This window comes from Phyllobates terribilis, unplaced genomic scaffold (assembly GCF_046119375.1).
Source record: "Phyllobates terribilis strain yellow unplaced genomic scaffold, ASM4611937v1 Scaffold_4__5_contigs__length_816908805, whole genome shotgun sequence".
Taxonomy (NCBI): domain Eukaryota; kingdom Metazoa; phylum Chordata; class Amphibia; order Anura; family Dendrobatidae; genus Phyllobates; species Phyllobates terribilis.
The window spans coordinates 306,244,619-306,268,659 of record NW_027362764.1 but is presented as its reverse complement, the minus strand read 5'-3'; the positions used below and the strand labels follow the sequence as shown (position 1 = coordinate 306,268,659).

The following is a 24,041-nucleotide window of genomic DNA, read 5'->3' as shown; positions in this document are numbered from 1 at the left end:
GCTGCCACCTCACCTCAACACCACCGGAGCTAATGTAATTCCGTGACCTACTGTCTCCTACCCCACCATTCTATAGAATGTAAGGCCGCAAGTGTAGAGTCTAGAAGATTTAAGATGCAATATGGCACCTTGGCAAAGCCTAGTTATGTTCTCCCTCTGATATCTAATAACAAACAGGTCATGCTGGAGTAACTTGCACCTACTGCCAATCAGTGTCTTCAGCTCCTTTGTGAGAAACTGTTTGCTTAGCCAGTCTACCAAATAAAATTCCTGAGGTACGGAAATTGTGGATGGCTTTGCTTCTGGTACTGGGTGCTAATACCACACCGTGGCATGCCACTCACTGGATATTCCTGGCTGGTTGGAGACTAGCTCATTCCTGCAGAAAAGTACCAGCTAGCCAAGGAGATGGTGGCCTCAATCATAAGGGAATTTGCTCATTGTCTAGTAGTCTGGCTTTTATACTAAAGATCCTGCTCATTTTTATAGTTTTAAGTGAGCACGCAGAGACCATGGTTTCTGCAGCAGCGCTCCCAGGCCTGGATAGTGGCGGAGAAATTACTGTACAATCAGGTTGAGGATGCAAGGCACGTGTCTGAGGTTGCCCCGATGTAGGGCTGCCAGCGGGTTTGCACAGTTATCACACACTGTCTTCCCTTGCTCCAGGTTCAGTGGAGACAGCCATTGCTCAAACTTGGCCTGAAGAGCTGTCCACAACTCTTCAGCTGTATGACTGCGATCTCCAAGCCATATTAATTTTAATACTGCCTGATTGTGGTGAGACCATGCTGCGCAGTATGGAGGTGTGGGGGGGGGGGATCCTCTTTGCACTGTTGAAACGTGTCTCGGTAAGGCAGAGGTTGAGGGTGCCGGTGGAGGCCCTAGAGGAGATGGAGAGTTCAGAATCACTGGAGGAAGTTTTAGATACTGAGGCTCATCCTGCAAGCCTTGGGGATTCCAACAATTGGTGTCTAGTGGTTTAGTTCTCCAACCCTAGCTGTTTAATGGTTAGTTTTCCAACCCCTGTTGTCTTATTAGTTTAGTTCTCCATGTTCTGGTGTGTATTTGTTTAATTCTCCAACCTTGTAGAGAAAATCTGGGCAGTGAGAAAGATAAAAACTGGGAAAAGAAAGGAGTGCTATCTGAGCGCAGTAAATAACATCACATCTAGAATTTTGAAATGTTAACTGGAGAGGCTCACCTTTTGTGGGTTGTGCAGATCCAGGCACAACTCTAGTAAAGATTTAATAAAATGTTCTACAGGGTCTCCACCAACGGTCTGCCGCTCATCCGAAAGCCGTGGTTGCACACCTTGTCCTGGCCCGACAGTTTACCTCCAAGTGGGTTTGTGATGAGATTACCGGAGGCGCTCCAGTGGATGATAGACTCCACTGTAAGTTTAGTGGAAACGGTCCAATAGGCTCGCAGGTGACTGCTCAAAAGCGCACAGGTTTAAGATATAAAAATTTATTTTGAATTAACCACTCAAGGGATGAGTAGTTGGCATATAATGGCACAACACGTTTCTGCTCTCATTGAGCCTTCAGGTGCATGTTGAGACATAGAATATAACATTACTATACAAATAGGGTATTTAAAGCTTGTACATTGTATAGCTCAACATGCACCTGATGAAGGCTCCTTGAGAGCAGAAATGCGTTGTACCACTATATGCTATTACTTTTGAGCAGTCATCTGCGAGCCTATTGGAACATTTCCACTAAACTTACAGTGGAGTCTCTATCATTATCCATGGGAGTGCCTCTGGTAATCTCTTGTCACATTTTCCAACCTTAGCTGTTTAGTTCTCCATGTTCTGGGGTGTATTTCTTTCTCCAACTCATCCATACCCACCCCCTGGGGTTAACGTCTGGTAAGGAGGGTTTGGATTCTTCTCTGACCCTACTTCGTCTGGGCCCGATAAACTGAAAAAAATTTTGGGCATGGCTACACATGCTTTCCCTAGTCTGTGAAGCTTTGCATCAGACCTCTGATGCCCTGGAATAGAATGTGTGAACAGCTTTGCAGACTTGCCCATCTGTGCTTCTCCTCAGTCAGTTAGCCAGTTAGTGAGTTGTGACGTGGTTAAAAAAAAGGGTAATTGGGGTGCCAAATGTAGGGCAAAGCTTTTGATTAAAGTCCCAACAGCCCCTTCTCATAATGACTCCACCCTCCTCCTCCAAAACCAGATTCTCCGCCATCACGGAAGATCATCTTTACTCTCCAAATCACATCTCACCACCTGTGAAGTTGACCTAATACCATCCCACCACATTCCTAACCGTACCACAGTCTTCATCCCAAGTCTAACCCCCCTTTTCTACTTGTCACTAACAATCTTCCCCTCGTGATTAAAACATGCCTCAATCACATCCATCCTCCAAAACCCCTCCCTTGACCGATCCTATGTTTAGCTATCGCCCCATCTCACTTCTCCCCTATGCCTCCCAACTAGTGAATAAACACGTCTATTTTGAACTGTCCTCCAACCTCTCAACCCGCTCCCTCATTGACCGCTTACAATCAGGCTTCCGACCGCACCATTCCTCTGAAACTGCCCTGACTAAATTGACAACAACTTACTAACTGCCAAATCCAAGCCAGACTACGGTCTTCTTCCTCCTAGACCTGTCATCTGCCTTTGACACAGTAGACCATACCCTCTTTCTGCGGACTCTCATCTCTCGGCATCACAGACTTGGCCCTGTCTTGGATCTTTTCATACCTAACCGACGACAGGACATTCAGTGTCTCCCACTCACACACCACCTCCTCATCTTACCCCCTATGTGTCGGTGTCCCCTAAGGTTCAGTTGTAGGACCCAAGCTCTTCTCCATCTACACCTTCCGCCTGGGACAGCTCATGGTCTCACGACTTTCAGTATCACCTCTATGCTGATGACACACTGATCTACCTCTCTCGACCTGATATCAACTCCTTACTGACTAGAATCTCACAATGTGTCCTATATTTCATCTTTCTTCTCTGCTAGATTTGTAAAAATTAACATGGATTTAACAGAATGAATCATCTTTCCACCATCTCATTCACCCCCCCCAACTGACCGATCTATCAAAGTGAATGGCTGCCCAAATCGCCCTAATCCCGCAAGCTTGATTCTGATCTCTCCTTCAAACATCAGATCCAAGACCTTTCCACTTGCTGCTGACCCCAACTCCAAAATATCTCAGGGATCTGCACATTCCTCAACCATGAATGTAGGAAAACACCAGTGCACGCCCTCATCTCCCTCCTCGACTACTATAAGCTCCTGCTCTGTGGCCTCCCTTCTACCACTCTCGCACACCTCCAATCTATCCTAAAGTGTGCTGGCCGATTTAATCCACCTGTCACTCCGCTATTCCCATGCTTCTCCCCTCTATCAATCCCTGTGCTGGCTCCCTGTTGCCCAGAGACTCCAGTTGAAAAGCCTAACTTTGGCATACCAAGCCATCGAAAACCTGTCTCCTCCATACATGTGACCTAGTCTCCTTGTTCTAGTTACCTGCATGCGACTTCCCATCCTTGTAAGATCTCCTTCTCTACTTCCCTCTTATCTCTTCTTGTCACGATCGCATACAAGATTTGTCCCGTGCATCTCCGCTACTGTGTATTGCTGTACCCCAACACATCAGACTCTCGCCTACCGTGCAAACCTTGAAAAGGAAGCTGAAGACCCACTTCTTGTGACAAGCATACAATTTGTGGTAAGCCTTGCTCCAGCATACCGCTGCGTGACTAGTTGTACCCTGACCTACTGTTTCCTCACCCATCCCTTGTAAATTGTTTGTGCGCCCTGGCAGGCAGAGTCCTCTCTCCTCTTGTACCAGTCTGTGACCCATTTTGACATGTAGCGCGCCATGGAATAAATGTCGTTGTAATAATAATTATAGTACTTGTACTCTGGGTCAATTGATGGCACTTTCCAGGTATCTACTCCTAATTTGATGAGTTTTGGCAGCATTTTAAGGTGTATGCTTTTTTTTTTTTTCTTTTTTTTTGTCCCCCATTGAATCCTATGGCGTTCAGTAACGTTTGTCGAACATTCAAAGAATTAATCTGCAAATATCGCATATTCGGCAATCTGACTCCGAATCGAATATTGAAACATTCGCTCATCTCGATTTGCCAACCTCAATGTTTAAAATAGGAAGTAAATGAATAACCTAAAATTTTACCATGATTGCTATGGTGACCGAACCCCTTTAAGTAATTTCCCTATCCACATTTGTTTGCAGGGCAGTTGTCCTGCTCTTACACCCGTTTAGTTTCCATTTGCAGCCCTCTAGTCCTTACTATAACCATTTTACAACAATTTTTAAGCACCAAAGTTTGAGTCCTCATTGGGTTCTATTGGATTATGGTTTGGGGTCAAGTTCGGACCTGAACCAAACTTTTAACTGTAGCTTTGCCAAACCCGAACATCCACTGGTTCGCTCATCCCTAGTAAACAGTCAATTTTTTTTATTTTTTGTTTAAGTTGAAATTGGTCTTAAGTGGGTATCGAGTGCTTGCTTTGTTTTTTTTTTTTTCAATGGGTCTAAGATCTTAAAGGCATGATCTGGCAAGCACTGATTTTTGTTGGTATAGAGTTACGGACCGCTCCTGCCAGCGATTCTGCTGCTTCATATGATCTCACTTCAACACAGCTGTTCTTCCTATTCCAGTCTGTTCTGTTGACAAGTTATCATGCTGATTGACAGCTGGCTCACCGCAGATGAATCTGCTGTCAATCAGCATGACCTCAGAAGAGGTGTAACATCAACCGAATAGCAGAAAAGAAGCTGCTCTGTCGATGTGACACAGTGAAGGAAATAGTTATTTGATCCCTTGCTATTTTTGTAAGTTTGCCCACTGACAAAGACATGAACAGTCTATCATTTTAAGGGTAGGTTAATTTTAACATTGAGAGATAGAATATGAAAATCACATTGTATAAATTAGTTAATAATTTTTGCATTTTGTAGTGAGAAATAAATATTTGGAGCTTCAACTCCCTCCATAAGTTTTCTATGGGATGAAGGTCTGGAGACTAGCAAGGCCACTCCATGACCTTAATGTGCTTCTTTTTGAGCCACTCCTTTGTTGCCTTGGCTGTATGTTTTGGGTCATTGTCTTTCTGGAAGACCCAGCCACGACCCATTGTTAATGTCCTGGAGGAGGAAAGGAGGTTATCGCTCAGGATTTTACGGCACATGGCTCCATCCATTCTCCCATCGATGCGGTGAAGTAGTTCTGTGCCCCCAAAAACAGCAAGGGATCAAATAATTATTTCCTTCACTGTAAGAGGAAGTTGCAGGAGGGCTCTGTGACCACTCTGAGTCAACAGAGATCTGTGCCAGGCAGAACAATGAGGCTGTAAGTTCTTAGCCTATTGCAAAAACAAGCAAAGTCCTTGGTAACCCCTTTTTAGCTCTGTGATTGCACATATACAAGTCTTACTAATTATAATATCTTTACTTTTAATATATTAAAGATGCAAAAAAAAAGATGGCGGAAACCTGTATGTATCTGCAGCAGAAGAGTTAATTCGACCAGAAAGGAACACTTTGGTGGTAAATTTTACTGATATTGAATACTACAACCAGCAACTTTCAACAGCTATTCAAGAAGAGTACTACCGGTATTTTTTAATTTTAGTATCTTTATATAATTAACTGGAATCTGTCAATGGGGATTTACTAGTGAAACTAGAGGACCAGTACAATAAAATGAGACCTGTTTTTTAGTAATCCAATATTCTAGTACTGAAAAATCAAGGTTTGATGCAACGTGCAAATTAGCCTGGTAGTGCATTGGGGCATGATGATGCATTAGAAATGTATCTGCATGTGGCCCTAAAACTTGAATTCTCATTACTGACTGATTTTATTACTTAGTCAGGTATATTTATTGCTGTATTTAGCTGTTAGGCATACCATTTGTTTCAGTGATAAAATCGTCCTGACAGCTTTCCTTTTAAAATTTTAATAAAGCAGCACTATTTATAGTGCTTTCTCATCCTTGAAATACTTGGCATATTGCGAGTGTTTCTAAGAAATTGAAAAGTTATACCATCTACATAAAATTATAAATTTTAGATTAGACTGTATAACAGTTAAAGGGTTACTCCCTTCTTCATAAATGGCTTTTGTTGGTTAGTGTTTACAAGCAGTTTTGCAACCCACGGTTTTAATTTTTAACCATTCTCGTGTTATTAAAGTTTCTTTTGTATACTGTTGTCTAGGTGACCGACCACCACTGTTGTCTAGCGGTGGTGAACTTGTTACAAGTTCTTTTCTATTGAGATTGTAAGCACGTCTTTTAAACTGGTGGTGTTATTGGTGCTCTGTTATCTCAGTAATTTTTATAATTTTATACAACTGTTCTGAAGAAAAGACTTGGCTAACATGTAACCTCAGAATAAAAAACTTTAAATCAGAAAAATCTCATTAAAAAAGCAGACATATACAGTAATGTGATACCACACTAAAGGTACTGGACTTTACTGTTTAATTCCAAAAAGCCCTAATTGACAAAAAAGAAGGGGATCTCACACAATTAGTATACCATTCATCATAATCCAATAATCCCTTCCTTTATACAGATAGAAAGGATTGTAAAGAACCATAGAGCGAGTCTTTAAGTACCTCACAAAAATAAGTGCAACTCAGTGAACAAAGTGATTGTTTTAATTATGAATTACGAACAGATGGGATAACTCTAGCATAGACCTCTACACTAGGATACCACTGACTAGGCCCTAAATTACCACCTATATGCTTATTCCCAAAGTATGGTTCCTCAGGAGGCGGATACAAAGGAATGTCCAGGGTATAGATATATAATATATAAATGCATGTTAGTGATAAGTCCATTTTGATAATAATCAGGAACACCTACCCTAGTTCTGATTCCTTTGTATAAGCCTCCTGAGGAACTGTACTTCGGGGAAATGCGTTGAGGCAATGGGACACTGATCATAGACCTGAGACATGAGGACATGATTTTGAGGCTTTGAACCTCTGTTATCTATCTGGGACCTTTTCGCATTTTTCATCATAAGTCTCTCATTGGAGACACGGGGACACTGACCAAAGGCTGAAACTTTCGTTATACATCCTGGACCATCTCCTTATGGGCAAGATAAGTCCTCTATTTATATTACTTTTTTTTTTTTTTTTTTTTTTTTTTTTTTTTTTTTTTATATATCATGTGCCTTAGATTGCATCGGAATGTGGTGCAATTAGGATATATTCCAGGGCAAACCAGGAGATATAGGGATAGCCGACGTTGAGCTGGGGCGCCAAAATCGCCAACTTTAATTAGGGTGCCAACCTCCGTAGATAGGCAGGAATCGGCATATAAGTGGTAATTTAGGGCCTGGTCAGTGGTATCCTAGTGTAGAGGTCTATGCTAGAGTGATCCCATCTGTTCGTAATTCATAATTAAAACAATCACTTTGTTCACTGGGTTGCACTTAGTTTTATGAGGTACTGAAAGACTCGCTATATGGTTCTATACAATCCTTTCTATCTGTATAAAGGAGGGGATTATTGGATTATGATAAATGGTATACTAGTTGTGTGAGATATCCCTTATCTTTTTAAACAGTAGAGTCCAGTACCTTTAGTGTGGTATCGCATTAATGTATATATCTGCTTTTTTAATGAGCTTTTTCTGATTAAAAGTTTTTTTATTCTGAAGTTACATGTTAGCCATGCTCTGTTATCTCCTAATCCTAGCCAGCTTCAGTGATGTCTTTACAAGGTCAAAAGCAGCAGTGGTTGGTCTCCTAGGCAACAACCTGTTGCCAAAGAAAAGTGTTACTAAACGACTGCAAATTAACAAAAATGTTAATTGCTAAAGTGCTTGTTTTAAGCACTATTCATCATTACTCATCTATGAAGATAGAAATGACTCTTTAAGACAAATTATCTAAAATTACAGGTGCTTTTCACAAAATTAGAATATCATCAAAAAGTTTATTTTTCAGTTCTTCAATCCAAAAAGTGAAACTCATATATTAAATAGATCACTCTGTAATGACTCTATTTCAATTGTTTATTTCTGTTAATGTTGATGTTTATGATTAACAGCCAATGAAAACACAAGTCATTATCTCAGTAAATTAAAATAATTAACAAACACCTGCAAAGGCTTTTGATGCATTTAAAAAGGTCCCTTAGTCTGTAGGCTCCACAAACATGGGGAAGACTGCTGACTTGACAAATGTCCAGAAGGCAAGTCATTGACACACTCCACAAGGAGGGTAAGCCACAAAAGGTCATTGCTAAAGAAGCTAGCTGTTCAGAGTGCTATATTAATGGAAAGTTGAGTGGAAGGAAAAAGTGTGGTTGAAAAAGTTCCACAAGCAACCAGGATTATCGCAGCCTTGAAAGGATTAAGAAAAGGCCATTCAAAAAATTTGGGAGAGATTCACAAGGAGTGGACTGCTGCTGGAGTCATTGCTTCAAGAGTCACCACACACAATGTATCCAGGACATGGGCTACAAGTGTCGCATTCCTTGTTTCAAGCCACTCATGACAAATGGACAATGCCAGAAGCATCTTACCTGGTCCAAGGAGAAAGACTTGGACTGTTGCTTAAAGGTCCAAGATGGTGTTTTCAGATGGAAGTAAATTTTTCATTTCATTTGGAAATCAAGGTCCCAGAGTCTGGAGAAAGAGTGAAGAGGCACACAATCCAAGCTGCTTGAGGTCTAGTGTGAAGTTTGCACAATCAGTGATTGTTTGGGGAGCCATGTCATCTGCTGGTGTAGGTCTACTGTGTTTTATCAAGACCAAAGTCAGCACAGCCGTCTACCAGGAAATTTTAGAGCACTTCATGCTTCCCTCTGCCCACAAGCTTTTTGGAGATGGACATTTCATTCTCCAGCAGAACTTGGCACCTGTCCACACTGCCAAAAGTACCAATACCTGGTTTAAAAACAACAGTATCACTGTGCTTGATTGGCCAGCAAACTCGCCTGACCTTAGGGTTAGAGAATCTATGGGGTATTGTCAAGAGGAAGATGAGACACCAGACCCAAGAATACAGATGAACTGAAGGCTGCTATCAAAGCAATTTGGGCTTCCACAACACCTCAGCAGTGCCACAGGCTGATCGCCTCCATGCCACGCCACATTGATGCAGTAATTGATGCAAAAGGAGCCCCGACCAAGTATTGAGTGCATTCACTGAACATACATTTCGGATGTTAAAATAGTTTTTCAAGCTGGTGTTATAAAGTATTCTAATTTACTGAGATAATGACTTTTTTTTTCATTGGCTGTAAGCAATAATCATCAACATTAACAGAAATAAACACTTGAAATCACGGTTTGTAATCACTCTGAGTTTCACTTTTTGTATTGAAGAACTGAAATTAACTTTTTGATATTCTAATTTTATGAGAAGCACCTGCATGTTATGATTTTGGCAAAATCCCTGTTTTATAAATGTGTTTTATATGCTGAATATTTTTGAGGAGACCTGTTGTGAGTGGAGAAGTATTGCTAATGCCCCATGAGGAAAAAAAATATCCTGATGAGTTGTGCCAGAAATAGAGAACTGTCTTGTTGGTGGCACGTTGGGTATGTTCCTCCAATATCAGTTAAGGTCTGACCATTTAACAAGCCATGCAAAATAACCTGGAATATTATACAAGACTTGCCCCAAAAAACAAGTGAGTATTGTTCTTCTATATTAACTACACTTGTGAATTTCTGTATTGATGTTTCATAAGATATGTGTTGTTTCAATCTGCATTCTCTAATAGAGTATATCCACATCTCTGCCGGGCTGTTCGAAACTTTGTAAGACAAATTGGAAATGTCCCAATCGGCAAAGAATTCTATGTTGCATTCTCTGACTTTCCATCAAGACAAAAGTAAGAGATATATATATATATATATATATATATATATATTTTTTTTTAAATGATTTAGTAGTAGTGGTTGGGGTTTGATCTACATTTAACAAAAATACTGTTAAATAAATGTTTTCAATTTTAAATCCTTTCTAATAGGATACGAGAACTTAGTTCTTTAAAAATTGGAACTTTGCTTCGTATTAGCGGTCAAGTTGTGAGGACTCATCCAGTTCACCCAGAACTTGTCAGTGGTACTTTTCTGTGTATGGATTGCCAATCTGTAATAAAAGATGTAGAACAGCAGTTCAAATATACGCAGCCAACAATATGTAAAAATCCAGTTTGTGCCAATCGTCGCAGATTTACACTGGACGCGAATAAGTCACGATTTGTTGATTTTCAAAAGGTATTTTCATTTTTCTTGAACACAATCTACTTATTTTTTTATTCAATTGTATGCAACAGAAGAATTTACACTAAATTGTGTAAAGATTCAAGTAAGTTTTCAAACAGATTCAAAAATCACAATTCCTCTAGTCCAAAAAAATTGTAATGCCAATGCTTTTGAATATATACAGTGAGGAAAATTAGTATTTGATCTGATTTTTGCATGTTTTCCCATCTACAAAGAATGGAGAGGTCTGTAAATTTTATCGTAGGTACACTTCACCTGTGAGAGACAGAATCTTAAAAAAAAGAAAAAAAAAAAAAGAAATCACACTGCCTGATTTTTACTTAATTTGCATTTTATTGCATGAAATAAGTATTTGATCACCTACCAACCAGAAATAATTCTGGCTTTCACAGACCTTTTAGTTTTTCTTTAAGAAGCCCTCCCACTCTATACTCATTACCTGTATTACTTGCACCTGTTTGAGTGTGTGTACAGGTATCTTTTATACAGGTAACAAGTTCAATCAGTCACACTCCAACCTGTCCACCATAGCCAAGACCAAACAGCTGTCTAAGGACACCAGGGACAAAGTTGTAGAAGTGCAAAAGGTTGGGCTGGGCTACAGGACAATAGGCAAGCTGCTTTATGAGAAGGCAAAAATTGTTGGTACAATTATTAGAAAATGGATGAAACAAAATGATTTTCGATCTTCCTCGGTCTAGGGCTTCATGCAAGATCTTGCCTCGTAAGGGGATTCTGGGAAAGGTCGTAATCGGCCCAGAACTACAGTCATGGCCAAAAGTTTTGAGAATGACACCAAAATTATATTTTCACATGATCTGCTGGCCTCTGGTTTTTATTAGTGCTTGTCTGATGTTTATATCACATACAGAAATATAATTGCAATCATATTATGAGTACCAATAGGTTATATTGACAGTTAGAATGAGTTCATGCAGCAAGTCAATATTTGCAGTGTTGCCCCTTCTTCTTCAAGACCTCTGTAATTCTCCCTGGCATGCTCTCAATCAACTTTTGGACCAAATGCTGACTGATAGCAGTCCATTCTTGCATAATCAATGCTTGCATTTTGCCAGAATTTGTTTGGTTTTTGTTTGTCCGCCCGTCTCTTGATGATTGACCACAAGTTCTCAATGGGATTAAGATCTGGGGAGTTTCCAGGCCATGGACCCAAAATCTCTGTTTTGTTCCATGAGCCATTTAGTTATCACCTTTGCTTTATGGCAAGGTGCTCCATCATGCTGGAAAAGGCATTGTTGGGCGCCAAACTGCTCTTGGACGGTTGGGAGAAGTTGCTCTTGGAGGACATTCTGGTACCATTCTTTATTCATGGCTGTGTTTTTAGGCAAGACTGCGAGTGAGCCGATTCCCTTGGCTGAGAAGCAACCGCACACATGAATGGTTTCAGGATGCTTTACAGTTGGCATGAGACAAGACTGGTGGTAGCGCTCACCTCTTCTTCTCCGAATAAGCTGTTTTCCAGATGTCCCAAACAATCGAAAAGGGGATTAATCAGAGAAAATGACTTTGCCCCAGTCCTCAGCAGTCCACTCCCTGTACGTTTTGCAGAATATCAGTCGGTCCCTGATGTTTTTTCTGGAGAGAAGTGGCTTCTTTGCTGCCCTCCTTGAAACCAGCCCTTGCTCAAAGAGTCTCCGCCTCACAGTGCGTGCAGAAGCACTCACACCAGCCTGCTGCCATTCCTGAGCAAGCTCGGCACTGCTGGTAGTCCGATCCCGCAGCTGAAACAGTTTTAAGATACGGTCCTGGCGCTTGCTGGTCTTTCTTGGGTGCCCTGGAGCCTTTTTGACAACAATGGAAGCTCTCTCCTTGAAGTTCTTGATGCGATAGATTGTTGACTGAGGTGCAATCTTTGTAGCTGCGATACTCTTCCCTGTTAGGCCATTTTTGTGCAGTGCAATGATGGCTGCACATGTTTCTTTAGAGATTACCATGGTTATCTGAAGAGAAACAATGATACCAAGAACCAGCCTCCTTTTAAAGTGTCCAGTGATGTCATTCTTACTTAATCATGACTGATCGCCAGCCCTGTCCTCCTCAACACCCACACCTGTGTTAATGGATCAATCACTAAAACGATGTTAGCTGCTCCTTTTAAGGCAGGACTGCAATGATGTTGAAATGTGTTTTGGGGGTTAAAGTTCATTTTCTGGGCAAATATTGACTTTGCAAGTACAGTAATTGCTGTTAAGCTGATCACTCTTTGACATTCAGGAGTATATGCAAATTGCCATTACAAAAAATTAAGCAGTAAACTTTGGAAAAATTACTATTTGTCTCATTCTCAATACTTTTGGCCATGACTGTACATGGGAGGACCTGATCAATGACCTGAAGAGAGCTGGGACCACAGTTTCAAACATTACCATTAGTAACACACTGCACTGTCATGAGTTAAAATACTGCAGGGCACGCAAGGTCCCCCTGCTCACGTCAGCACATATCCAGGCCCGTTTGAAGTTCACCAATGACCATGTGGATGATCCAGAGAAGGCATGGGAGAAGGTCATGTGGTCAGGTGAGACCAAAATAGAACTTTTTGGTATCAGCTCCACTCGCTGTGTTGGAGGAAGAAGGATGAGCACAACCTCAACAACCTACTTCCCTCAGTAAGAGCATTGAAGATGGGTCGTGGTTGGGTCTTTCAGCATGACAAGAAGCACACAGCTCAGGGCAACTAAGGAGTGACTCCGTAAGAAGCATTTCAAGGTCCTGGTGTGGCCTAGCCAGTCTCCAGACCTGAACCCAATAGAAAATCTATGGAGGGAGCTGAAACTGAATGTTGCCCAGCGACAGCCCCAAAACCTGAAAGATCTGGAGAAGATATAGATGGAGAAGTCGGCCAAAATCCCTGCTGCAGTGTGTGCAAACCTGGTCAAGAACTACAGGAAACGTCTGACCTCCTGCAATTGCAAACAAATGTTTATGTACCAAATTTTATGTTCTGTTTTTCTATTGTATCAAATACTTATTTCAAGCAATAAAATTCTAATTGGTTACGTAAAAATCATACAATGTGATTTTTTTTTTTTTTTTTGTCACCATGACAGCACCATGCAACGAGAGAGGGGATCCACCCTTCAAGGACAGGAAACCTTCAAGAAAAAAAGGGTGGCGCCTCTCTGCCTCAGTGGTTTCCTGTCCTTGACAAGGGAGCCTCCAGATATGGCGGAAGAAGAAAAGATCGTAGGAAGATTACCAGACCTGTGGCGTTTGTGTTCTGGCATGGCACAGCTTCTGTCGCGGCGGTGCCAGGGGAGCTGGAAGCGCCACGCGGGTCCCGATGGGGTTCCATTCGTTGGACAAGGTGGGGGCTGCAGCGCCTTCACAGTAAGGTGGCCAACAGCTGCGCATCCCGGCTCAGCATCAGGCAGCGTGGATCCGGAAGTTGCATCTGCGAACCAGAAGCTGAACTCTGATGATGCACGCTGGCACCGTTCACATGACTAGAGAGGGCGTTATCGGAAGTGACGCCGGCTGGCTGATTCCCGTGGAGGGAATATTTAAACTACACATTGCCAGCAAGACAGGGGCGCAAGCTGTAATGGAATTACAGCAGCACTCTCTCACCCCGCCGCAGGATCAGCAGCTGCTAGCCATGAGGCAACAGGATGTGGAGCCACAGCAATGGTCCCAGTCAGGGACTGGAAGCTGGTGACAGAAGCATCCTAAGGAGTCTCAGCGGACATGCCGTGGTGGTTGCCCAGGTGGGGGGACACAGGACTAGGGAGTCCCGACATCACCACATCTCCAGCAGAATTGAAGATTCCGTGGTCTCCAGAGAAGAGATCTCGTATGACATTCTACCTCCTGTTCCGGTAGCCCCCTTATATTTTCTGAATGGAATGGTGAGTGAGCTACGTGAAAGTACAATGTGTAATATTATTCATTCTTGCCATTTTCTCTCCTCCTTTTTTCTTTTATGGGGTTTCCCCAATGTTAGAAGGTCCCTAAAAAAGGATCTAAATCCAACCACAGGGCCTGTGCCTTGTGTAGTCAGGAGCTAGGAAAAAAATGGTCAAAAAAAACTTTCACACATCTATTGACGAGACTGCAGCAGAGGAGAAAGTTAACTTTACTTCCAACCTGAGGTCCCTTTATAAAAGCAGAAGTAGAAAGTTCTTTGAGAGCCGCCTCGGAGAGATCTTCGCGACGAAGAGAACCCTCTTTTATCAGAATCTGGGTCAGAGGATGAAGTTGTACAAGACTCTGATGAAAGGTCCTCCTCCTCTGAGAGTGATTCAGGGACCGGGCATTGCTTCCCACTGGAAGAAGTGGATAACCTGGTAAAGGGAGTAAGATCTACCATGGGGCTGGTTGAGCACAGAGCAAAGAAATCCATACAGGATATTATGTTCGGGACCCTAGACCAGAGAAGGTGAAAAAACTTCCCTGTTATTTATAAGTCCCTGAACTCTTTCATTAAGGAATGGGGAAGGCTTGAGAAAAAAGGTCATCTTCCTTCTGCCTTCAAATGAAAATACCCCTTTGAGGAAGAGGCAATGTCTTCCTGGGGTAAAGCACCTAAGCTAGATGTGGCCATATCAAAGGCCTCAAGAAAATAAGCCCTCCCTTTTGAGGACTCTGGAATGTTGAAGGATCCTCTTGATAGAAAAATTGATACCTTTCTAAAAGGAACGTGGGAAGCAGCAGCTGGTTCCTTTAAAGCCTGCTATTGCAGCTACTTGTACAGCTAGATCCTTAATGGTCTTGCTAAACAAGTTTGAGGATCAACTTAAAGGTGATACGCCCCGAGAGTCTATACTGGATGCACTCCCGGTAATGAAAGGCGCAGCAGCCTTCCTATCAGACGCCTCAGCTGATTCCGCAAGACAGGTGGCCAGATCAGCGGCTCTGTCCAACTCGGGAGGCAGAGCGGTATGGTTAAAATGCTGGCCTGGGGATTTCCAGGCTAAGCAAAATTATGCCCCCTTCCTTGTGAAGGGGAATATCTTTTTGGTTCTGCCCTAGACAACATCCTGGAGAATTCAGGAGCTAAGAGACTTTCCCAGACCCCCCTTTTCCTCATTCAGACCGCCCTTTCAGAAGAAGAGATTTAATAAAAAAGGGGGGTTTTAGGGACCAGGACAAGTGGGAGGAGCGGACAAGGAAACAGGTTTCCTTTTCGGTGGGCCCCCCCCCCCCCAAATGACTGGATGTTCCCGGTGGAGGGGGGGAGGCTCTCCCTCTTCCTTCCAGCCTGGGTAAAAATATTTTGCAGTGCTTGGATACTCGGACTGACGTTAGAATTCCTAAAGCCTCCTCCAGACACCTTTTATGGTTACAACTCCAAGGAAATTTCCATCAGAACTGGCACTGGAGGCAGAGGTCCTAAGTCTCCTGGAGAAGGGAGTCCTGCTGGAAGTACCATCAGGACAGAGAGGGAAAGGGTTCTATTCTCGGTTCTTGATATATAAAAAAAAACAAACAAAAAAAAAGACAAATCTTACAGGACTATAATAAATTTTAAAGCGCCTGAACAAATATTTGAGAATTTCCGAAATTCAAGATGGAATTAATAAAATCAGCAGTAAAACTCCTGTTTCCCGGTTGTTATATGGCAGTACTAGATTTAAAGGACGCATACTATCATGTCCCAATTCATACCACTTTCCAAAAATGAGTGGCGGTGTGACAAGGCACTTCCAGTACAGAGCCCTTCCCTTCGGGTTAGCAATAGCACCCTGGGTATTCCCAAAATTAATAGCAGAGGTCACTGCCCACCTAAGACAGGAGAACAGATTGTTAATTTCCTATCTGGGCGACTTTCTCATGGTCAGAAGTTCATACAGTCAGTGCCAGGTTAAAGTAAAGGATATTTGCGCCATACTAGGGAACTTGGGCTGGTATTTGAACCTAGAAAAATAAATTAGACCCTCAAAAATCTAAATATATATATTTTTTTCTTAAGGACTGATGCTGGATTCAGACTGTCAGCATTGTCGACTGCCGGAAGAGAAAAAGATGTCAGATTTACGGATGAAGAGTGGTGCTGATATATCTGCACTCCACCAGTGAAAGCAAAGACAGGTACAGCAGTATGGATAACTGTACTTTATTGTAACAATAAGCTAATGGACAACGCGTTTCACGGACCTACCCGTCCGCTTCCTCGGGTCGTAGCTGTTGATATGCGATAGGTGTGGCGTCTGTGAAACGGGCATGTCCATGAAACGCGTTGTCTATTAGCTTATTGTTAGATCCACGCTCCACTGGTATTGTATCAATAAGCTAATAGACAATGCGTTTCATGGACATACCCATCCGCTTCCTCATGTCATAGCTGTTGATATGCGATAGGTGTGGTGTCTGTGAAACGGGCATGTCCGTGAAACGCGTTGTCTATTAGATTGTTACAATACCAGTGGAGCGTGGATCTATCACCACCACTCTTCATCTGTAAATCTGACATCTTCATATCCTTTGGAAATTTGTGCTGTCTGCAGCCCCCAGTCTATTCCTTCAAGGTGAGCAACTCTCATTGCATACCTACATTGTTGTATTGGGTAACGGTGCTATTGCACTTTGTCTCTTTACTTATTTTCAGGAAGAGAATAAGAGAAATTACTAGGTCTAATCTCTGGGGTGATTCAGAAACCCTCAGATGCAATGTATCTCCTTGACTCCCTCACTTCCTGTATCACAGCAGTAAAATGGGCCCAATTCCATACACGACAGTAGCAGTGGGACATCCTGAGACAGGAAAGAACCTTGCAGGGGAATTTAGAAGGTTGTCTAACTATGACAGGAGACAACTCTCTCTCGCTCCGGTGGTGGCTAGCAGAGGGTTCATTTCAGGAGGGGGTCCAGTGGGTTTCCAAATTCACCAGAGTAGTCGTCACGGACACCAGTCCCAGAGGGTGGGGAGCCCATCTGGACGACCACTTAATTCAGGGCACATGGCCAAAACAGGAGAGTATGGGCTCTTCCAACTCATGGGAGCTTCTAGCAATAGAACATGAACTGATCAAATTTCTGCCCCTCCTACAAGGCCACCAGGTGATGGTACACTGACAACCAGGTTGCAGTGGCTAATGTGAATAATCAGTGGAGTACCTGCTCTCCAGCCCTGATGCAGATCACGGGTCGGATATTCTCCCTGGCAGAAACATCCCTTCAGGCACTGTCCGCTTTGCACATCAAGGGGAAGTGCAATGTCAAGGCCAATTATCTAAACCGCAGACAACTTCAGCAGGGGGAATGGTCCCTGAAAACATCAGTGTTCGAACAGATTGTAGACCGATGGGGACATAGATCTGTTCGCCACCAGACTAAAGAGGAAGATGGGAAGATTTTGTTCTCTCAACCCGAGAGAAAATCCCCAAGCCGTAGACGCATTCCTGATCAATTGGGACTTCCGTTTCGCGTACGCCTTCCCTCCAGTTTGTCTGATACCAGCGATATTGAGGAAAATCAGACAAGACAAGGTGAGAGTGCTTCTGATAGCCCCCTTTTGGCCCAACAGGCTGTGGTTCTTCTGGCTAAGGAGGATGTATGTCAGAGCGCTGGGTCCTCCTGGAGATCCCGGACCTTCTGTCTCAGGGACCTATTTTCCATCCCAAGGTGACAGGCTTGCATCTGACAGCCTGGAACTTGAAGGGTCATTGTTAGAAGGTAAGGGATTCTCTTCAGGCTTGGTTTACACCCTGTTAGGTAGTAGGAAACCAGTTAATACAAAAATATGGTAGAACCTGGAGAAAGTTTTTATCATCCACAGGTTCTTTGCCAGTAGGAAAAGTACCCCTTAAATCAGTGCTAGAGTTCCTCCAGAAAGGGTGGGAACAGGGGCATTCAGTTAGTACCCTGAAGGTTCAGGTATCGGCCCTTGGGGCTCTCTATAATTGAAATCTGGCAGGGAATATGTGGGTGGTGAGATTTCTCAAGGCTTGTGTTAGAGCCAGACCTATCTCCGTGGCGAGAACTCCCCCCTGGTACTTGAACTTGGTGCTAAACGCCCTAACAAACTCCTTTCGAGCCTCTTTCTGCAGGGTCAATTAAATTAATAACCCTTAAAACTGTGCTCTTTATAGCCCTAACATCCGCTTGTAGAGTGGGTGAGATCCAGGCCCCTTCAGCAGATCTCCCATTTACCAGATTTTTGGAGGATAGAGTAATCTTAAGAACAGACCCAGCCTTTTTGCCTAGAGTAGTGACTAAATTTCATAGGTCTAAAGACGTCTCCCTTCCTTCTGTCCTAACCCCAGAAAAGAGAGAGAACAAAAGTTTCACACTTTAGACGTTAGAAGGTGCCTTTTACAGTATCTGGAGTTCAGAGCCCTGGAGGAAAGATAGGGTGCTGTTCATATCCTTTCAGGGTCTCTAAAAGTACTTTATCTAAGTGGATAAGAGAAGCTATTGAGATGGCCTACCTAGGAGTGGTTAAAGCGGCTCCAAAGAACAACAGTCCACTCTAAAAGAGCGATTGCAACCTCCTGAGCAGAGAGATTGGGAGTATCCATCAAGCAGATATGTAAGGCCGCGACTTGGTCGTCCCCCTCTACCTTCTACAATCACTACAGGTTGGATCTATCAGCTTCCTCTGACCTCGCATTCGGTAGAAGGGTTCTGCAGGCTGTGGTCCCTCCCTAATACGTGTACTTTATCTGCAATTCTCTCATTGCATGGTGCTGTCATGGTGACAGAAAAACACGTCTATTACTAACCGGTAATGTTTTTTTCGGAACCATGACAGCACCCTAATATTACCCCCCTGCTTTTTTCTTAAGTTATTCACCCTTTGGGTGGTGGTTTCCTTGGGTTTCACCATTTCAAATGTTAAGTTAATTATGTGTGTTCACTAACCAGCAAGTCTTTGACGTCTTCTATGTGTATACCTCAGATCTCCCACTTCTTGAGTAATTCAAATTATATAGTTATCTCCACACAATATGTTCATTAAACCTAGACCTAATCACTTTGACTTATTTAGCCATCAAACATATATAATAGACATCTAATGGTTGCAAAATGGAAATATCTGTCTTTCACCAACAATCATAGGTCATTCAAGGGTTTCATAGTTTAATTTATTTACATTTTTTTGTTAGGTTGAAAGTAGACCTAAGTCTGTAGAGTTCAACCTACAACCCCACACGTTGATTCTGTAGAAGGCAAACCCCCCCCCCCCCCAATTGCCCCATATCATGGGAAACAAACCCTAAATGACAGACTACTTAACTGAATTTACATCCTATCGCAGAGTCTAGTACCCATAACCTGTAATATTATATTAAGAAAGACCTAAGGGTGCTGCTTGAATGTTTGTTTTTTTTACTCAAAATTATAACCTTGTGTCAGTTCCATAATCTCACTGCTCGCACAGTAAAGAATCACTGTTATGATTAAGCCTTTTTAGTCTAGACGTAGGGGATGCCCTCTTGTCATTGCAGTTCTAAGTATAAAAAGATCATTAGAAAGAGCTCTGTACTGTTACTTCAAATATTTGTTCATTGAAGCAAGATTGTCCCTAAGCCTTCACGTTTCCAAACTTTATACTATTATACTCATTCTACTAGAAATGATTATTTTGCTGATTATCAAAAAAGATGGCTACATTGGAACGATTGTTTCAAATTATAGTAAGCACTTTTAACAAATTCGACTCATGATCTTTGAAAATCACTAGTGGTGGTCAAGCACTAAAATGCTCGAGTGCTCAGTACTCCAAATCTCACAGGTCGGACGTGCTCGACTCGAGTAACGAATATAATGGAAGGCGATGGTAAACTAGCATTTTTCTGGAAGACCTTAACGGGAGGGCTGGGGGAACAGGAAAATCGCTGTGATGGATGGAAACAGCGCTCACATGGAATGAGGATGACACTTGGACGCACTTCTGACTCTCGGGTCGCTGCTAGGAACAATGTTGTCCAGAGTATTACTACATTTTTTACGGATGAAACCGAAGATAACATTTTTCCCTGTAAAATCCATTTTTAGAGACTTTCCTTCCTGTATAATGACTTGTATATAAGGCAAAATTAAAGGGGAAAAAATGCTCCTCTACCCCTTAACCCCTTTCTGATATTATATGTACTAATACGTATCTGCGCCCTGGGCCTTATGGACCAGATACATATTGGTACGCGCAATCTTTAATCGCATTAAAATACCGGCGCCATCTTACCTCAAAGTAGATGGCATAGGCTTCCTGGGGGGCGTCGCCGCCCCCCCCCGCAACCACGATCATTGTGATTGGCTGTTCAATTCTGAACACAACATTTCTCACAGTTTCTGGCAATCAGATTGGCGGAAACAGTGATGTGCAGCCTAGGATCGGTGCTGCTAAGAGCAACGCCAGCCCTCTTCATAACCCGCTCTGATTGGTGCCATCGATGTAATCAGCAATTGCACCAATCAGAGTGCCGACTGCGAGGTGACCGGGCGGTCACAGGGTGGTGACCAGCTTGTGACCTGCTTGTCACCTCTCTGTGACCCCCTGTAGTGTCTGTCCAGGCCCCTGCTGGCTCTGATTAGATCGATCAATGATGACATTGATCGCTCCAATCAGAGTGCCTGACAAGGTGGTAACCGGCCTGTGACCTGCCTGTGACCTGCCTGTCACCACCCTATCACCTTCTTCCCCTGTGACTGCCATGCAGCTCCTCACACATAGTGAGGATTTGTACAGGGCGGTTACACTTTGGGTCGCTGGTGTGCTATCTTACCTGCTCCTACTGGGCCTGCAGCTGCTTCGGTCTCCTTATGCTGCTCCCATCACTGATCGACTGCTCCGATCTCCTGCTGCTGGGCTCCCGCTGCTGATCCTGCTACAGAGCCTGCTTATGCTGCTGATCCTGCTCCAGAGCCTGAAAGAAGAACAGAGAAGTCTTTGGTAAGCTTATCTCTGATCTCCCCTCATCCACTCTCAATCCCCCCCTCCCCCTTCCATCACCTTTTTACCCCCCTTCCCACCTCCCCGTTTCTTAACTAACCAATGACTATGTCACTGATCAACGTCCGTGCTCGACTTTTTTTTTTTTTGTCCCTGTCCCCTGTTTTTCTTTTGTAGAGGGCGGTCGCGCTGTCAGATTGTGCGCTGTGCTGGGGCTTCCGGTGCCACAGAAGCCTGTGACACCACAATCGCCTCCTCTGCTCCAGAAGACCTCTTACAGAAGACATCTGAGAGACAGCTGTAAGTAGGAATTTTTGATTCCCCCCCCCTTCCCCACTTCACCCCCTCCCATCTGCCTTTCTGCCACCAAGTGCTTATCATTACTTGATCAGTACTTGATCCCTTGACTTTTGCTCTTTTTTATTTTGTGCTTCCTGAAGCAGCCGAGCGCTGATCGGTGACCTAATTCAACGATCTGCACTCGTGCTCTTTGCTCCACCTACGGTTGTTCCTTTTTTTTTTTTTTTTCAGAACACACACTCTAAAGTACTGACACACGCACCACATACATAGCAAAAAATGTCCCGCTTATTCAGCGGAGGAGGCATACGCATTTCTTGCTTCTGACACTGACAGCGAGGGAGAGGATCCCACAGTTCTTTTTTTCCGACTCCTCCTCCGCTTCCTCCCCCGGTGTTGCTGGACTGCCACGCAGTCGCCCCAGGAGAGAAGATGAACCAGCACCCCCCCACTACTGACGCAATATGGACCTCGTCCCCCCCCCCGAAAATTATGAGCCATTGATTCCTGATTTTGTGGTGTAATCAGTAATCAAGTTTGACACCACCAGCCTATGAGAACTGAGAACTAGATGTTTTCAAAGTCTTTTTCTCTGAGGAACAAAACCCCTCTCCTGTAGACGCAGTAGAAATTATGAAGTTTTGGGGCCTGGTCATTCATATGGGGATCCTTAAGAAGCCAGAAGTTCGGCAATACTGGAGTGTTGACGTTTTGTATAACACTTCAGTGTTCCGCTTGGCTATGATCCGGACACGTTTTGAGACCATACACAAGTTCTTGCATTACATCGATAATGCAAGATGTCCTGCACGCAATGACCCGAACTTTGATCGTCTTTTCAAAGTTGGACTGGTCATCGAGCACTTCAACAACAAGTTTGCTGAAGTGTACGTGCCCCAAAGGGACATCTGCGTGGGTGAGTCCTTAATCCATTTTAAGGGGCGTCTTGGATTCCAGCAGTACCTGCCCAGTGAGAGGGCCAGGTACGGAATCAAGCTGTATAAACTTTGTGAGAGTACCTCAGGGTACACAAACAAGTTTAGAGTTTACAAAGGCAAGGACTCCTGGATTGAACCCCCTGAATGCCCCCCTGTTCTGGGAGTGAGTGGGAAAATTGGGTGGGACTTGGTGCACCCACTGCTTGATAAAGGTTATCACCTCTACGTGGATAACTTTTATACAAGTATCCCGCTCTTCAAGTCCCTCTCTGCGCGAGGTACCGCAGCTTGCGGTATGGTCCGCAAAAATCAGAGAGGCCTCCCGCAGATGCTAATTGGGTAGCTGCTCAGAAGGGGTGAGATCAGAGCCCAATGCAGCGACCACCTACCAGTGGTCAAGTACAAGGACAAGAGGGATGTCCTTCTCTTGACCACCATACATGGTGATGGCAGCACTCTCAGCACTGTATGAGGTTCCACTACACAGGTCGTCAAACCAGACTGTGTAGTGGGGTACAACAAGAAAATGGGGGGGGGGGTTGATATCTGATCAAGTCCTCCAGCCATACAGTGCATTGAGAAATGCCAGGGTGTGGTACAAGAAGCTTATCATGCACATCATACAGATGGCAATGCACAATGCTTTCCTTCTGTCACAATGTGCAGGCCAGACTTCTACGTCGTACCTTCACTTCCAGGAGGTAGTGATCGAGGCCTTCATGTTTGGCAGTAGTGACAGAGTGAGTCCCAGCACTTCTGGAAATAAAGGACCTCGAATTGTACCAGGCCAACATTTCCCGGGGGTGGTCCCTCACAGCGGAAAAAAAGATAAGTCACAAAAGAGGTGCCGAGTGTATTCCAAAAGGGGAATACGCAAGGACACCATTTATCAATGCAACACCTGCCCCAACAAACCTGGCCTGTGCATGAAAGAAAGCTTCAAAAGGTACCATACTTACATGCACTACTAAATTTATTTCTGACGTATGACAACCTGACAAACACTACACAACTGACATAGTATTCTTCAGGTTGTCATACGTCAGTTGTGTAGTGTTCGTCAGGTTGTCCTACATTATAAAATTAACAAATCTGGTATAAGTTCCAAAAAGGGGGCACTTTTGTGTGTGTGCGCGTGTGTGCGCAGTACAGACCAAAAGTTTGGACACACCTCATTTAAAGATTTTTCTGCAATTTCATGACTTTGAAAATTATACATTCACAGTGAAGGCATTAAAACTATGAATTAACGTATGTGAAATTATATAATTAACAAAAAAGTGTGAAACAACTGAAAATATGTCTTTATATTCTAGGTTCTTCAAAGTAGCCACCTTTTGTTTTGCTGACTGCTTTGCACACTCTTGGCATTCTCTTGATGATCTTCAAGAGGTAGTCACCGGAAATGGTTTTTCAACAATCTTGAAGGAGTTCCCAGAGATGCTTAGCACTTGTTGGCCCTTTTGCCTTCACTCTGTGGTCCAGCTCACCCCAAACCATCTCGATTGGGCTCAGGTCTGGTGACTGTGGAGGCCAGGTCATCTGGCGTAGCACCCCATTACTCTCCTTCTTGGTCAGATAGCCCTTACAAAGCCTGGAGGTGTGTTTGGGGTCATTGTTCTGTTGAAAAATAAATGATGGTCCAACTAAACGCAAACCAGATGGAATCGCATGCTGC

At 43.4% G+C, this 24,041-nt stretch overlaps 1 protein-coding gene across 1 annotated transcript in view; it reads left to right on the top strand.

Annotated features, from left to right (window-relative positions):
* Positions 1-24,041, top strand: part of LOC141264330 (maternal DNA replication licensing factor mcm6) — a 467,762-nt gene that overhangs the window by 116,720 nt on the left and 327,001 nt on the right. The window contains exons 2-4 of the mRNA XM_073676620.1: positions 5,478-5,624; positions 9,763-9,873; positions 10,012-10,261. Coding sequence (XP_073532721.1) covers positions 5,478-5,624; positions 9,763-9,873; positions 10,012-10,261 — 508 coding nt within the window. The remainder of the gene's footprint in view (positions 1-5,477; positions 5,625-9,762; positions 9,874-10,011; positions 10,262-24,041) is intronic.